Source organism: Geotrypetes seraphini, chromosome 5, assembly GCF_902459505.1.
Source record: "Geotrypetes seraphini chromosome 5, aGeoSer1.1, whole genome shotgun sequence".
Lineage (NCBI taxonomy): Eukaryota > Metazoa > Chordata > Amphibia > Gymnophiona > Dermophiidae > Geotrypetes > Geotrypetes seraphini.
In genome coordinates this window covers 71463891-71482293 of record NC_047088.1, presented here as the reverse complement: position 1 = coordinate 71482293, position 18403 = coordinate 71463891, and the positions used below count along the sequence as shown (strand labels likewise).

At 40.8% G+C, this 18403-nt stretch overlaps 1 protein-coding gene across 3 annotated transcripts in view; it reads left to right on the top strand.

Moving 5' to 3' along the window:
* Positions 1-18403, top strand: part of OCRL (OCRL inositol polyphosphate-5-phosphatase) — a 140296-nt gene that overhangs the window by 80924 nt on the left and 40969 nt on the right. For all 3 annotated transcript variants that reach the window (XM_033944920.1, XM_033944918.1, XM_033944919.1), the window contains exons 15-16: positions 10593-10728; positions 14564-14674. In XM_033944920.1, coding sequence (XP_033800811.1) covers positions 10593-10728; positions 14564-14674 — 247 coding nt within the window. The remainder of the gene's footprint in view (positions 1-10592; positions 10729-14563; positions 14675-18403) is intronic.

Below are 18403 nucleotides of genomic sequence, written 5' to 3'. Positions count from 1 at the left end.
TGTTCAATATAAAATCATAACTATTTGAGGCTTGTGTGGATGGGATCAGATGGTTTGTGGGACCGAGCTCGCGGGGATGGGGCGGCGATGGTTTTTTAAAAAAATGTCAATAGTTTGCCGGTCCACAAAATAATTATTTTATTTCCGCCGGTCCATAGGTGTAAAAAGGTTGAAGAACACTGTTCTAAAACATTGCTATCGTGTCTACAGCTAGTTCAAAATGCAGCAGTAAGACTCGTATATGAACTATGGAAATTGGAACACCTACAGCCCTACTATTCGAGTAAAATTATATTGGCTGCCCATAACCACAAGGATCAAGTTTAAATTTGGTATCACTGCCTTTAAGATCCTAACAGGCAACGCCCCCAACTACCTAACAAAGTTAGCCATCCTACTCCATGGCACCCTCCAACAGATATTCCACCAGAAATCTTTTCCACTTAAAATTCCCAGCATGCAATAATATAAAGTCTACCTGTCAAAGTACCTTTTCCATCCAATATCAATTTGCAAAATGCTCGAACCAACTACCACTTACACTATGATCTTGTGACCACTATCTCAGATTCAGAAAACTTTTTTTAATTTTGCAAATTTTACAATATTACAAGCATAACACTTGTTAAAGAAAATAGGGTTATGGGGGGCGCTAGAGGGCGCGATAGGAAATGGCAGCATAGTCAGTGAGCTCTGACAATACAAAGAAAATAATCGAAATAAAATCAGAGATATCCTATTTGGATTTTCAATTTCTTTAGCCCTCTACATTTGCCTTTTCTGATGGCCACTTCTAAGGTGGGCAAACGCCACAAACCGGAGCCTACAACGCCTCAAAAAGCAACAGAAGACAAATCTGATCCGGAGTCTAACCATGCGCTCCTCACAGAGCTGCGTGCCATAAAAGAAATTGTTAATGAAACAAAAGAAGACACCACGGAGATAAAACAAGATCTTACTGAGCTGAAACAGGACTTTGCACAACTATCTTCCCGGCTGGATAACGTTGAAGCTATTCAAACATCTTCTCAGGCTGCTATTAAAAGCATGCAAGTGCAGCTGAAAAAAATGCCACAGTTGGAAAAAGACCTTGAAGATCTTCAGCTCAGATCTCGTAGAAATAACTTACGTGTGCTCGGGATCCCTGAAGGTAAAGAAGGAGCTGATATCTTATCTTTTATGGAAAAGCTGATTCCTGACATCTTGGATTTACACTTTACAAGAGAATTTGAATTGGAAAGGGCTCACAGGGTCCCATCGTTTCGCCCGACGAATGCCAGATATCCCAGAGCCATCATTGTGAAGTTCCTGCGCTACACTCAACTTTCTGAAGTTATGCAGCGTGCTAAGGTGAAATCACCTCTCAAGTTGGACACCCACACTGTTCTATTTGTACCGGATCTTACAAAAAATGCGGCGCAGAGAAGAAAACAACTACTTACCTACCGCCCGAGGCTCAAGGAGCTTAAAGCTCAATTCGGTCTGCTGTTCCCTGCCACGATGAGAGTCACGCTCAATAATCAGACCAAAAACTTCACTGACCCACAACTTTTGTCCGACTACCTGGAGGAACTCAGCCCGACTACTATTGACAGAGTTTAACCTGCCTTTGCTCCTCGGGCACATCGCTGGAGTCCCTAGTGATTGTTGCTGGGGTCTGAGCACAGCATGGCGGCCATGTTTTTACAGCCTCGTGGAAGCTTTTCTCTCACTACAAACTGTATCTTCGGTTGGACTTCAGGCATTTATCACTTAATTATAATGTTTTCGATTCCTTCTTTTCTTTTTCTCTTTATTCTATTATGTTCTTGCCTTATAACTGTGATGATTATGCTGGTATTAATTACTGCTTTCTTTTAGTTTATCGAAGCCTCATTAATTATTCATACTTGTAGTTCTAGTATTTGTGTTGTTTTTTACCGGTGCAATGGGTCCATGAATTGTTTTTAATGTTTTTTTTTATCCTGATCGATGAAATTGCTTTTCTAGCTTCTTGGTTATTTTTTTGTTGTTGTTTTCTCTTCTTCCCTTTATCTGTTTCATTCGATGATTAAATTTGCCTTTTCTATTTTCCTATTAACTATACCTTCACAATTAAGTGTGTATGTCAATGTTCTTTCTCCCCTAATTTTAAATCAGTAATTGTTAGTCGGTTCTCAGGGTTTTCATCAACTTTAATGGGTTTAGTTCGGTATGTTTAATCAATTTTTAGCTCCCCATGAATTATTAATGAATTTTAAACTGTCACATGTATTTTCTCGGCAGGCATGATTCTCCTTAATTTTTTTTTTTTTTTTATTTTATCCTGATCGATGAAATTGCTTTTCTAGCTTCTTGGTTATTTTTTTTGTTGTTGTTTTCTCTTCTTCCCTTTATCTGTTTCATTCGATGATTAAATTTGCCTTTTCTATTTTCCTATTAACTATACCTTCACAATTAAGTGTGTATGTCTATGTTCTTTCTCCCCTAATTTTAAATCAGTAATTGTTAGTCGGTTCTCAGGGTTTTCATCAACTTTAATGGGTTTAGTTCGGTATGTTTAATCAATTTTTAGCTCCCCATGAATTATTAATGAATTTTACACTGTCACATGTATTTTCTCGGCAGGCATGATTCTCCTTATTTTTTTTTTTTTTATTTATCCTGATCGATGAAATTGCTTTTCTAGCTTCTTGGTTATTTTTTTGTTGTTGTTTTCTCTTCTTCCCTTTATCTGTTTCATTCGATGATTAAATTTGCCTTTTCTATTTTCCTATTAACTATACCTTCACAATTAAGTGTGTATGTCAATGTTCTTTCTCCCCTAATTTTAAATCAGTAATTGTTCGTCGGTTCTCAGGGTTTTCATCAACTTTAATGGGTTTAGTTCGGTATGTTTAATCAATTTTTAGCTCCCCATGAATTATTAATGAATTTTAAACTGTCACATATATTTTCTCGGCAGGCATGATTCTCCTTATGCTGTATAATTTCTTAGTTTTTTTTGTCGTTCTCCTTTTGATTCAGCCGGATCATGAATTGTTCCTCTTTTGCCTTAGAGTTTCATTAATTATTCTATTTTATCTATACGCTCTTTTGTCTTCAATGTGCACATATGTACTGTTTTGTCCTGTCTGCATCATTTTTAAGGTACTGTTTGGCTCTCTCTAATGAATTCTTCCTACGTTTTTTTACACTGCTATTATTTATTGCTGCTGGTGCTATCATTTACTCTTTTCTCTCTTTGACATTACCCTTACCATTGCTAGATATAATTAATTCCCTAGATGTTTTTCCTTTCTCATTTACTAGTTCACTTGATTTTGTCCACATCTGCGAGTTATTGTGATTCTTATAATGTACCTGCTCCATTATTCATAAAATGAATTATTAACGTATTTTACACTGTATTATAAATTATACCTGACTACATGAAATTACCTTTATGATAATTTATTTTGATATACCATCTCCCCATCCTCCTTTTTTTTCCATATTACTCACTCTTGTATTAATTATACCTGTTCATTATGGGTAAGGCTATTAATTTCCTATCTATTCATTATTTATTTTCTTAATCAATAATCCCAGGTATGTGTCTTTGGTCTTCATGTATTCTCTGTTGATTGGATTACCACATTGATTTATAGTGTATTTATTTCTCTTAATTGTTTTTTCTACAGTATTATTATTAATTTCAGTTTAGGTTGTTTTTTTTTTTTTTTCTCTTCTCTCGCTTCCTTATTTCAAGGCATAAATTACTTGTATCTGACTACTAATTGTGGCATACACTGTTAATCACCTTCTCTGACTGATATACTGGCTATATTATACTGTGTCTGATTAGGTATTTCTTACTTATAACTTTCAATTTGTCACATGGAACGGTTATGCCTATATATGTTTGTATTGTATGGTCTGGATTATACTTAGCTTTGGCTACCCTCAGATGTTTACGCTAAATTTGACTGAGGGATACATGTCGTCATGCTGTGTGGTGTTTCCTCCTTAATATCTTTGACTGGTTCTTTCTGGGTGTCTCCTACTCAAGGGTCGCCCTGGATGTTGTAATAGGCATGGTCCTATAGTTTACTTCTGTGTTCATATTCCACTGTTATGTTAAGCAGATTATTGGCTTTATTGCTAATTGTCATTCTTTCGATGGTTTCCTGTTGTCATTACTTGACATCATCATTATTCATCATATGTTGCTTTTGTGCAAGGTTACTTGAATGTGACTTTGCCTAGCCCTGCACTCTTTTCTCACTATGTTCATATATTGCTCACAATGGGCTTACTGGTTATGTTTCAAAAAGGATACTGTAATGTTATTGTCGGCGCACTGATTGCGCTTCCCTTATGCTTCCTCTTCCCATGGAGTATAGTTGTCATTTGTCCTTTTTAGGACATGGCAGCTTATATGTACGTCTGTACTACAATTTATTGATCTTAAGTCATGCATACTGTACCTTCTCACACTATTCACATGTTGATATATGCAATAGCATTGTTGTCTCTCTGATTAATCTCTCCTACATCTCAGAATGGTAAAATTATTGTCTTTAAATGTCAAAGGGTTTAATAATCCCATCAAACGGAAAAAAATATTAGATTATGTTTCTAAAAAATCCCCAGATATTGTATGTCTTCAAGAAACACATTTAACTATGCCAGAATCAGCTAAACTGAAGACCAACTGGTCACTACCTGTTATTGCATCACCTGCTATCAATAAAAAGAATGGCACGGCTTTGTTGGTTAGAAAATGTGATCACATTAAAATAATATCCTACACTACAGATACTGAAGGACGTTGGATTCTTGCTAAGCTCCTCATTCATCAGAAAGAGATATCCTTGTTGAATATATATGCGCCTAATCAAGATAAACCAGAATTTTTTGACAGTCTTTTAGCCTCGCTGCTTGAAGATAAAGCGCATCATCATATATTAACTGGTGATTTTAATCTAATTTTGGATCCGGCTATTGACAGAAAATCAGCTGCTTCTCACAAACCTACCAGATCATGGCATAGCCTTCATAATTTAATCACTCAACTAAAATTAGTGGATCCATGGCGGCTCTTGAATGGGGAAGACAGGCAATATACTTTTTACTCTGCTCCTCACAACTCGTACTCGAGATTGGATTATTTCCTACTCAGTAACAACCTCTTGAATTCAGTATCACATGCAGATATTCATGAGATATCAGTCTCGGACCATGCTGCCATAGAATTAACTATTGATGGCGACTCCTTCTCATCAAAAGGGAAGACATGGCGGTTTAATAATGCTTTATTACTTGAAGAGGACTTCATGAAAGATGTTAGAGCGGCGATTTCTGAATACTTTAAGTTTAATACTACAGTTGATGTTAGTTGGCCGACCTTATGGGACGCTCTTAAAGCCACGCTCAGAGGCACCATTATTTCTTACCAGGCTCGTCAATCTAAACAGCACACCAAACAACTTTTAGTTCATGTAAACACCATTAAAGAATTGGAACGGAATCATCAAACTAATCCATCTGATATGAAAACCTTACAGCTGTTACATCATGAGAGACTTTGCTATAATTTACTACTAAGTAAAAAAGCTGGGAATGCTCTTTTCATGCAAAAAGCTAATTATCATTGTTCTTCAAATAAAGCTGGCAGAGCATTGGCTCAATATCTGAAAATTCAGGGGGAACGTTTAACTATATCTGCCATCAATGGTGAGGATGGGTCTATTACAACGGATCCTCTTTTGATCTCCCAATCATTTAGTCAATTTTACGAGCGGCTGTATACTTCGGAAGTCACCAATCCTGACCCCTCGAAGATATTGACAAAAGCACCTCATCCTACTCTTACAGGCGAGGATAACACGGTCTTATCTATGAATATAACAGAGGCTGATATTGGCCTGGTTTTACATCACATGGCTAAACGGAAAGCCCCCGGTCCCGATGGTTTCACATCTGAATTTTATGCTGCTTTTCAAAAGGAACTGGCTCCTCATTTAATTGACCTCTTTGATTACTTTATACGTACTGGAGATGTGAGAGGTACATTTACTGAAGCAAGCATTATAGTATTGCCCAAACCTGGCAAGGATCATCGTCAAGTGGCCAACTACCGTCCGTTATCATTAATCAATGTTGATGCAAAAATATACGCAAAAATCCTTGCATCCCGTCTGCAGTCCTTGCTTCCTAAATTAATTGGTGCTGATCAAAATGGCTTCATGTTGAATAGACTCTCCAGTGACAACTCACGCATGTTTGCGAACGTCATACTTCATGCTAATACACAAAAATCTCCACTAATTGCTTTAGCATTAGATGCCGAAAAGGCGTTTGATAGAGTGGAATGGGATTACCTCTTCATGGCTCTTCGGTGGTTTGGCTTTGATGATTCTTCCATTCAAATGATCAAAGTTCTCTATTCAGCACCTACAACAAATGTACGCATCAATGGTTATTCATCTGCTCCATTTAAACCAACTAGAGGTACGAGACAAGGGTGCCCTCTGTCACCCCTGCTCTTCAACCTGGCATTGGAGCCCTTCTTACATTCCATCAGAACTAATGATCGTATTTGTGGGGTACGCTGTGGAGAAGCTGAAGTAAAGTTCTCAGCATATGCTGATGATGTTCTCCTGTATTTATCTCCTGAGTCCATCCCTGCTCTACTCTCTCTTATCGATGATTTCTCCGTGATCTCTGGCTACAAACTAAACAACAGTAAAACGGAACTTATGCCCTTAAACTCTCATGTTCATAAGCATTTACTTACTCAATATGGTTTCCGATGGTCTGACTCATCATTGACTTATCTGGGCATCCCGTTTGGCAAGTCTCTAGACTCCACCATTGAAAATTGCACATCTCAGCTATTGCAGTCTATCAAGTCTCAAATTCTTAAATGGAATCCACTGAATCTTTCTTGGTGGGGTCGATTAGCATCGATCAAAATGGTGTTGACGCCTAAAATTTTATATACTCTGTGCATGCTGCCTACACTTTTACCCTTGTCGGTTTATAAACAACTGGAATCATTACTTACCAAGTTTTTGTGGAACAATAACACACCCAGAATTGCTCTACACAAATTAAAACAGGGAAGAAATAGTGGGGGTGTGAACTTCCCTGATCTTCTGGATTATCATTACGCCTTTTTGTCTCGTCAAGGTGTTCGATGGCTACTATCTGAAGACTTCACAACTGATACCAATCGCTGGCTTGATTTTGAACGAGCAAGATACTCTCCTTGCAGACTACAACTACTCCCCTTCATGCTGCCACCTGCATCTCCTATCATTCGTGACCACATTCTATTATCAATGATCCAGGTTTTTAAAAGGTTGGAATCCTCGCTTGATATTAAATGGTTGGACACAACATCTGCTCCCCTCTGGCGCAACAGCTCAATCCGTATTGATAACAATATTGTGGATTGGAAATTGTGGCAGTCTGCGGGGGTATATCACATAAACCAGTTATGGGATGAAGAACAGTGGATCTCTTTTGACCAATTACATGCTAATTATGGTTTGAATGATACTCAGCAGTACCGCTGGTTACAGCTTAAGCACGCTATTGCGTCACATCTTAAACACCATACACTTCTCAATACTGTTCCACCACTGCTTCCGCTCTGTGCGTCCTTTCATAGTCCCAAAAAAGAAGCATCTAAATGGTATAAACACGCAAGACTTCAGAAATATCAACATCCACTTGATACGGAACATAAATGGGCATTAGATCTTCAACTGTCATTGGATGAAAATCAATGGGAACATTTGTGGTCACGTACTCATTCTATTAGCAAATCTGCATCCTTTCTCCAAACATCCTTATTTCTCAATCATAGGGCTTATTGGACTCCTAGTCGCCTGGCTCGATTCAAAGCAGGAGAATCGGATAAATGTTGGTCCTGCAACTTCTCTCCGGGTACACTTAAGCATATGCTATTCGACTGTCCGTTGTTACAACAGTTCTGGATAAGGGTTATAAATGACATTAATCAGCTACTTCAAACGTCCCTTCCTTGTTCATATAATTCTGTTATCCTAGGAAGTGTCAAATCATCTGACTTTTTGCACGAAGACGAGGACTGTCTTATTCATCTTCTCCTCTTGATTGCGGTCAAGATCATCCTTTCTAATTGGAAAGATCTGGAACGAGTGAGCTATGATAACTGGTGGAACACCATTTGCCTGACAGTTAAATACGAAAAAATAGCTGCTGAAAGATTAGGCTTGATGCATAAATTTAACAGGCTTTGGGCTCCATTATTACAATATGCTGATTCTCCATTTAAATCTCTAGCATAGTTCTTATCATTCAAGATGAAATTACATTAATATGCTCTTTGACCATACCTGATGTTATTATCGATAATCATATTTCCTCTATGCAGCATTATCTCAATGTTATTGATGCATTATTAGGGTACGTGCTTCTCCTTAGATTGTGTACAGTCATTACATCACTGTTTAAGTATAAGATATACTGATCTGTTCATTTCTCCCTTTTTTTTTTTTTCTTTTCCCTCTTCCTGGAAATTCTAATCCTTTATATTATTAATCCCCTGGTTTGGGGCATTGCTTTCTGATATGATATGTATCAATATGCGTATGGATGCAATGTTTTGATGTTTTACATCTGTATTATTTTATGTTATGAAATACAATCTTAATAAAAACTTATTGAACTTAAAAAAAAAAAGAAAATAGGGTTATAATGAAAATTTTCAAGGAAATATATAATCAACAAATAACAAGCCTCTATGTTAACCTCAGTCTTTGGAAATATAGGAGAGAAAAGCAAGATTACAGAAAATTCTTGGGGGGAGGTCAAGGAAATTATAAAGAAAATTTTTTTTTTAATCAGACAGGCAGGAGTTCACTTTTCTTCCACGACTTTTAAATTACCATCTGAAGGATTGGATATATCTATAGGAAAGCAGGCGGGCCCAAGCGGGAGCGTGTAAAGCTTGGTCCTGACCTCCTTGCTCCTGATTCGAGTGCCTGCTGCCCGGAAATAGTACGGAGCTGTCGAGGGAGGGAGGGAGGGAAGAATTTTAAAAGGTACGTTTTTAAAAAAAAAAAAAAGGTTCAAGGGAGTATGATTAAAGGTATGGGGGATGATTAAAAATTACGGGGGGTACGTGGGGGGATGATTTAAGATACTGGGGGTATGTGCGGGTAATGGGGGATGATTTAAGGTACTGTGGGGGTATGTGGCCTGCCTGCCTGTCACTAGGCCTGCCTGCCGTGTGCCTTGTCCCAACCTACCACTAGACTACCAGAGTGGGGGAGGACAGGGTACAGAGCCTGGCAGGGATAATTTGCTTCAGAATGTTGTTGTTTTTTCTTGTTTTCCTCCTCTAAATTTAGGGTGCATCTTATGGTCAGGTGTGTCTTATGGAGCAAAATATATGGTACTCACCTTTTCTTAGTTGATGTTATTTAAATTTAAGTTTTGGGACTGGATTAAAGATTTTTGGGAAATCTTCAAATTATAAATAATAGACATCTTTATTGATGTGGGAGTTGAGTTAAATGCGTGATATAGTGAATTTTGCTCTTTATACTATATTGATTGAAAATTCTATCACTGTCATTCCCCTGAAAACAGTTACAAGGAGTGTTAATGGGATTTGAACACTCTCAGTCTTTACATCACTTCTAGCAAGCTTCATTAGGTTCTCAGCTTACTGCTATAACTATTAGACTGCTGTGCTCCATGAGGAGAGAAATGAATGGGGGACTTGATAGAGACATTTAATTTTTATAATTATTCAAAAAGTGTAAAAATTCATAAGACACAAACATTATCTGAAGATAGGGTTAACCAAAACATACAAATAAATCAATTGACCATGCTTGGTGACAAATATGTGATTCTAGAAAATTCTGGAAAGGCAAAATCTAACAGCCTTTTTTATCGCTCTCCTCAGTTTTTCATCTGCCAGAGTGAAGGATGCCAAGAGGTTTTGCCACAGCTCACTGATTTTCACATTTCCTTTTGCCCCAAACCTCTTAATTTAGTTACATTGTAGTAATTACATTTTAGTATGAGTTCTTGATATACTTCTTTGCCTGAAAAAAAAAAAATTACAAGATAGCCAGGTTTTTGACAGCTTCTTAAATTTCTTTGTATTGTTTTCTATTTCCTATTGAAAGCATGTACTAACCTTCTGTTTGGGCCAGTTATTTTCAGGCTTCAGTTACATCTTCTTTATTTTTTTCATGAACTCTTTTTCGCATCTATCTTCCAGTTCATTCAGAACTATTCCAGGGAATCCTGGCCTCATGGGTCTTCATTCACAACTACCCTGACCGAAAACTGTCTGTTCAGTTACTGAACTAAGTGAATTGGGAGGAATATAAAAGAGGGTAAAGATGTGTATACAAATTGTGAATGAAGGCTTATGACACTAGATCTCGCTACCAGATCCGATTCAACTGAAAGACCAAAAGAGCAGGAAGAAACTGTTGGGTTCTGCCCCCTAAATCCCTCCCCCAAACACCTCCCAGAAAATTGCCTTACATAGAAACATAGAAAATGACAGCAGAAAATAGCCACGGCCCCAAGCTCAACCTGTGTCTTTGTGTTTATAGTGGGAAATGTCGTGTGCCAGCATGGTGTGATCGCATCCTATGGAGAGGGACAAACATCAAGCAACTTAATTATCGAAGTCACATGGAACTGAAAACTAGTGACCACAAACCAGTCAGCTCTCTCTTTCATATTGGGGTAATTTCCACTTTTATAGAAAGCTTGTGCTGTGGGATCCTTATTAAGTACAACTGCATATTCTTTGTTGGCTTCCCTACATAAATTGCCTGGTATAAAACTATAAAAACACAGACAATATACTCCACAAAAAAGTCAGCAAAGACAGACTACAAAAATATGGAGCAGGTATATATCTCCTTTGTAAAATCTCAAAAATTCATTCTTCTGTTATCTTAACATTCCTATTTGAATATATTGACTGAATCTGTCTCACAAAAATATTCAAATCTTATCATAAATGTATCAGAGAGTGGAAAGACCTCAGGTTCTTTTAACCCAACTCACTGTAGAGCCGCCCAAGCTGATCTACTCAATGGATATTGTTATAATCATAGGTCAACCATCTCCTCCAAGCATGTAATCTAATATAATAAAATGGTAAGCCGCGCATGCGCAGTTCCTAAGTGTGCGCCGCTTTTCTGTGAGCTGTAGCGACACATAGGAAGTGCGCATGCGCAGCTTACGGTTCTTTGAAAGACGCGGCGGTGGCTACTTTCATGATCCCCGCCTGCGTCGGACTTCCGACGCAAGTGGGGATCATGAGAGGAGCCACCACCGCGTCTTTCAACTAAAAACAAAAAAGTCAAAACGGATGTCGGCGGCTGCAGACCGCGGCACCTGTAGCCCGCCGCGGCCGAGCACGGAAACGGGCCAAAGTTTTTTTCAACTTCACAGACGCTGCAGCGGCTCCTCTCACGAGCCGCTCCTGCGTCGGAGAAGGCAGCGATCGTCAGAGGAGCTGCTGGGAAGTTAGACTGCTGGAGGTTCGGCCTGTTAGGTCCATGTGCAGGCTCCTCTCGTGGTTAATGGAGGGAGAGGGAATGCTGCGGCTGCTGCACAGGGAAGTAGGGAAGGAGATAGGGAGAAAGGGACCGGTCTGATGTCGCCCTCGCCTTCTGTTTTGCTGAAAAATCCACCACCCTCGGCTGCGATTCAGAAACATTCCGCCGGGGGGGGAGGGGGGAGAACCGCGGCAGATTAAAAGCAGGAAGGGGAGCCACAGACAACGTTCCTGAATCACAGCTGAGGCCAGCGGATTTTTCAGCGACACAGAAGGTGAAGGCAATATCGGAATGGAATGGAGAGAAGAGGAGAACATGTTGGGCCTAGGAAATTCCCTGGATTAACTTTTTTTTAATTTTTATAAAGTGCAAAGGTATTAAAAGACTGGGCATGGGGGACAGCTTATGGGGCCAGGAACAGAGGAGAGAGAGAGATGGTAGGTAATAGTCTGAAGGGAGAGAAGCTGGATCTGGGGAAAGAGATACTTGAAGGGAGGACTATTGGGGAGAGATGGTGGACCTGGGGAAGGGAAGTTGGACCTAGGGATGGAAGGGAGGGAGAAATGTTAGGTCTGGGGGTGGAAAGGGGAGAGAGATGCAGCATCTCTTTTTATCCCTCCATCTTATTGTTCAGCATCAAGGGGGAAAGGAAGAAGAACAACAGAAAATGGAGGAAAAAAGAATCCATGGGAGGGCAGAGAGCTGGGATAAGAAGATGCTAGGGGATGAAGAGAAAGGGACAGGGAGATATAGACTGACCAGTGGAGAGAGGAAGGGGTATTCTGAAAGTGGTGAGCCATTTGTATGAAGTCAAAAGGGAGATGACAAGATGAATGAGAGTATGGAGAGAAACAGAAAGAAACACAGACATATATTCTACCGCCAGCGGGAGGAAGGGAGACAGAAATAAAAGAAGAAAGACACAGGGACAGCGAGAGACACAGAAAGACAGACAGACAAAGGGGGCCAGGGATAGAGACAGACAGAAAGAAAGACAGCAGGACAGAGAGAGAGACACGGAAATAAAGACAGACAGACAGACATATATTCTAGCACCCGTTAATGTAACGGGCTAAAATACTAGTAAATATACAATCAATTAAAATTGTGTAGTATCAAAAAATTGTACATTATCAAAAATAAGTGAGTAACACTTCTGATCAGACTCCTTATCTCTGGGTAAGGGTGGGCTATAAATAAATAAACCAAACCAAGCAACCTGATTGTTTGAATAAGAATAATTTGGTCTATCAGACAATCTCTGAAAGCCTTTAGGATGTTCCAAATAGCCTGGAGCTGAGGTTGATGTGAAGCTGTGGAACCCATCTGCAATTACCTTCCAAGCCCAGAATGAACACATCCATTGTTAGCATCTTGTGAGGTGGAGGAATTTGGAATGGGAATCCCAGAATAAAATTGGCCCAAATGGTCTGCCACAGGAGTGACTGAAATGACATTCAGTTACTTCCTGGTGGCCTGACACCACTAAGAAGATAAAGTCCACTGGGCCTTCCTCAGATAATAATAACTTTATTCTTTTATACCGCCATAACCAAACGTTCTAGGCGGTTTACACTAAAAAGAGCTTCAAACAGCATTGAAGTTCCTTAGAGTTGGATCCGCTCCAGGTGGTAATGGATTTACTGTGGAGTTTTACAAATCATTCCAATCTACATTATTACCTCATCTTTTAAATTTATATCAATCACAACTAATTAAAGGTTGTATTTCAGATACTATGGCAGAATCTTTAACCATTGTTTACTGAAGCCAAAATAAAGATCCTATTTTGTTTGACAATTCCCTTGTAAATGTGTTTTGGTTTATAAGGAAGGTATGGACAGGTATGTCTTCTATGATCCACAGCAGTTATCTATATCTTCTATAAATTTATATCTTCTAAGAGCAATTCTTGATTAACCATGAGTAAGGCAGGCTCTTAGAGCTCAGAAAGAAAGAAAGAATAGTTTAATAATAATAATAATAACTTTATTTTTCTATACTGCCATAGTCAGACGACTTCTAAGCGGTTCACATCGAAAGAAGGCTGAACATTCAGTAAATTACAAATGCGTGAGGGGAATGTTACAGAAGAGAAGGGTTAAAGGGGAGGGAATGTAAGAGGGGTTGAAAGGGGAGGGGAAGTGAGAGGGGTTGGAATTGTCTGAGAGATTGCTTCGGGTTTGTAGGGGGAAATGCATAGAGCAAAAGTCGGTCTGTTTAGGTGATGAATTTGTCAAACAGAGTGGTTTTGGTTGATTTTCGGAATGCGTTGTAGGTCTGTCTGGTTTTATTTATGTAGTTTCCCAGCCAAGATTGTTGTCTGTTAGCTTGGAACATGAAGGTTCTGTCAAGGAAGGATTTGTATTTGCAGCCAGTGATTTTAGGATAGGCGAAGTTGTTTTTGTTTCTGGTTGTTCGTGTGGGGTTGTGTAGAATGAAGTGTGTTTGCAGGTAGGAAGGGGCTAGGCCCCAGATTTGTTTGAAGCAGATGCACGCAAATTTGAACTGTATTTGCACTTCCATTGGTAGCCAGTGCAGTTTTTTGTAGTATGGGCTAATGTGGTCTTTTTTCTCAGTCCAAAGATTAAGCGAACTGCAGTGTTTTGCACTAATCTCAGTTTCTTTATTGTTTTTTGTGGGATACCCAGAGCAATTATACTGCTTTCTTATTTTCCTTTTTGCCATTTGCCTATTTATTTTAAATTTCAGCTTATCACCAGCTCCGCCCTTATTTAAATTGTGGACTAACTATACTTTGTAATATCTTGTTTAAATTCCTATATTTTGATCCTATGGCTTATGGTGATTACATTGTATTTTTCTTTGTTTGAAATTGTAAAATTGTCAAATGTTAAAATTAATAAAAATTCAAATTATAAAAAAAAAATCCCATGTTGGTTTCAAATTACAGGCCTGTTTCTTTGATTAATGTAAATGGAAAACTTCTGGCTAAGTTATTGGCTTTACGCTTGGCCAAAGCTCTCCCTTATATAATTTCTCTTTACTAGGTGAAAGTTGTGGATGAGCAAAAGTACAGAAAAACATTTGAAGATATTGTTCGTGAGATGGATAGAATGGAGAATGATTTTCTTCCTTCTCTAAGTCTGAGTAGAAGAGAGGTGAGTGAATTCTTTAAGTCTTTCCATATATACAGAGAATCTTATTTATATTTTTTATTATCTCTTATATCAATGTTTCTCAATATGTGGGTATGTGTATCCTTGGAGGTACGCAGGCTGCTTGTTGGGGGTACACGGCATGACCACCGTGGAGAATATTCCCTGCTTGCCTGTCCGTCAAAGCTGCGCTACTGCTGCCGGGGATCCCTCCTTGCTGCCCATCCCAACCGCTGAAGCAGCTGCCAGGGATCCCTGCCCGCTCCCACCCCTCCTTCCCGAATCTGACCCATAGGGCTTCCCTCCAATGTAAGAGCTAATGTCAGAGGAAAGCCTTCCGGGTCAATGGGAGAGGGGGGTTTCCAGCTACCTTCTTGCCACACTCACTCCTTCTGCCTTCAGCAGCTTGTTGGAGGGAGGCGCATTGTCAGCAGTTCACAACCTGCATATAGCTGACCCAAAAACCTTCTCTCCGACATCAGAGCTGACGTCAGAGGGAAGGCTTGTGGGTCAGCCACATGCAGCATGTGAATCGCTGCCTGCGCATCCCCCCAACAAGCCACTGAATGCAGATGGAGCGAGTGTGGCTCGAACAAGTAAGGAGAAACGATCTTTCTGGGACAAAGGGAGAAAGTAGGGGTGAAGGAGTGTTTTGGGGCATTGGAGGGACACGATTCTGGGACAGTGGCTTGCAGGCAGGGAGGGGGCACAAACTCAACTCGGAAGGGAGGTGGCATGAACATGGGACACAGAAGGGAGGGAGGAAGGGGGCACTAACTTGGAACATAGGAGGGAATAGAAAGGGAGAATTGGGCATGAGTATGTGAATGAGAAGGAAAGAGATGGTGGTACATGGGGAAAGGAAGAAAGAGGAAAATTGGGCATAGAGAGAGAGAGGTAGAGATGCATGGGGAAAAGAAGATTGAGAGGGAGAAATGTTGGATATGGTGGTGGAGAGGAAACAGAGGGACAGATTGAAGGGGATGCAAGGGGTGGAATATTGGACATAGTGATGGAGGGAGAGATGTGGCATGGTGCTGGAGAAGGGTGATAGCAGGAGAAATGGGCATGGGGCTGGTGGTCAGTGGTGAAAAATGCTGCACATGATCCAGGGGATGAGAGAGGGAGAAATGTTGAACTCATGGAGGGACAGAGAGAGATGTTGGTTGGGGAAGGGAATGAGGTCCGGAGGAGAGAGAAGCGTTCAGAAGGCAGAAAGAAAGAAAGAAATATTGGATGCATAGTCAGAAAGAAGTTCAACCAGAGACTCATGAAATCACCAGCGAACAAAGGTAGGAAAAATAATTTTATTTTCAATTTAATGATCGAAATGTTCCCATTTTGAGAATTTATATCTGCTGTCTATATTTTGCACTATATTTTTCTGTTTTTCTATAGTTGTTACTGAGATGACATTGCATATTTTAAAGTTATCTGCCCTGACTTCTTTGGAAAAAAACTCCCCGAATATAAATGATAATTAACATTTTCTCTACACACATGTACTTTTTTTTATTTTGTGGTTACCATTATGTATTAATAAAATTATATTGTGGATGGAAAAATGAATGGAAGAAATTGCATTATAAGTAGTACTATTATTATGGGGGTGGGGTCTGGGGAGGAGCCTGGGTGGGGGTACTCGGTTGATATTTGTTAGACTTAGGGGGTACTTGGCTTGAAGAAGTTGAGAAACACTGTCTTAAATAAATGGTATAAATTCCCTCTGCTTCTCATGAACTGTAAATATATCATTGTGCAATAACTGCTTTATTTATTTATTTATGTAATTCATTTTATCCCAGGACAAGCAGGCAGTATATTCTTAACTGATGGGTGACGGCACCGACGGAGCCCCGGTACGGACAATTTTAGAGTGATTGCACTCTAAGAACTTAGAAAGTTCTAGCTAGGCCGCACCGCGCATGCGCGAGTGCCTTCCTGCCCGACGGAGGCACGCGGTCCCCAGTTTCTTAGTTTCCGCGGAGCTAAGCTTAGTTTCCGCGGAGCTTAGTTTCTTAGTTTCCGCGGAGCTAAGATGCGTGTTTTTCAACGGTCGTTGAAAAATTTTTTCTCTGCCTTCCCGCTCGCGTGTTTTTTCTCTTTTTGGAAGCTTCTCTTCCTCGTTTTATTTCTTCTCTTTATAATCTGAAAAAAAAAAGTTAAATTTTATTTATTTTTGCGGGTTCGCCCCCGCAGGGCCTGTAGTCCAGTGATTCCCAACCGTGTCCTGGAGGAACACCAGGCTAATCGGGTTTTCAGGCTAGCCCTAATGAATATGCATGAGAGAGATTTGCATATGATGGAAGTGATAGGCATGCAAATTTGCTTCATGCATATTCATTAGGGCTAGCCTGAAAACCCAATTGGCCTGGTGTTCCTCCAGGACAGGGTTGGGAACCACTGCTGTAGTCATCATTGAAGCCTCCGCTTTCGATTTGGCGGAGGCCGTCTTTACCTTCATGCCCCCTCAGCCAGGTTTCAAGAAGTGCCAACGGTGTTTCTTTGACCGACCCGCACAACTGGTGCTTGCAGTGCTTGGGTCCAGATCATAGGGCTTCCACCTGCACTCGTTGTGCTACTCTAAAGAAGTGCACCGTAAAGAACAGGCAGCTTCAACAGAAACTTTTGTTTGGTGCCGCGATGGTTGATCCTTCGACATCGGCACCGGCGTCGACGGCGTCTCAGCCAGCGCCTACCTCATCGACGCCACGCGATACCGCCCCGGCGTCACGCCCCTCAGGTAAGCCGGCTAAGAAGCCTTCCTCTTTGGAGCATCCTCCGGTCGCTGTGGGAGAGAGTCCAGTCCTGCCGACCGCGAGGTGCCCCCGTAAACGCTCCGCCCCCTATCGAGGTGAGTGCATCCTCCTCGGCCTCCTCATCCTCTGGGCGTCAAGCGGCACCGCAGGTACCACAGAAAAAGAAAGCGATACCGGTGCCTTCCTTGGATGACCGGATTACGACTATCCTCCAAGTCCAACTTAAGGACAATTACAACAACTCCTTCCTGCTCTGTTGGCACCGAACCTTCCAGTCCTGGTCCGGTCTGAGCCGCCGGTACCGTCCGTAGAGCAGCCTATATTGTCAGCTTCTTTCCTGTCGGTACCGGTCCATTCTGCCTCCTCGACTTCCATGCCAATTTTGTCTGTGAAACCGAGAGGTCTTCATCGGTCTGTTCAAACCACCGAACCCCCACTCCTTTCTGATCAGTCCCGGCACCGACAACCCTTAACTTCCCCCGGTGCCGCCTCCTTACGTTCCGGGAAATCGGTGCGTAAGACCCGGCACTCTGAGCCTTCCACACCGGACTCCCGGGGCCGTGTCTCTCAGGTATGGGACCCTGATTTATGGGACGACTCTGAGGAGCCTCTGCTCTCTGAGGACGAGGTTTCTTCAGTTGAAGAGGACCCCTCTCTACGGGACCCTTCTTCTAGGCCGGAACATTCATCCTTTACCTCCTTATTCCTTTGGAGGCTGAATCCAAGAAATCTAAGGCATTTCTTGAAGCTTTGGACTTTGATCAGCCTCCAAAGGAATTCCTTAAATTGCCTCTTCATGACATTTTGAGAGAGACTTTTTACAAAAATCTTGAGACACCTCTGACAATCCCTGGTGCTCCTCGCAAGTTGGATACCTTATACAAGGTCATTCCCATTCCAGGTTTTGACAACCCCAACTACTGCATGAATCTTTGTTGGTTGAGTCCACCCTCAAAAAGTCTGCGGGCACTAG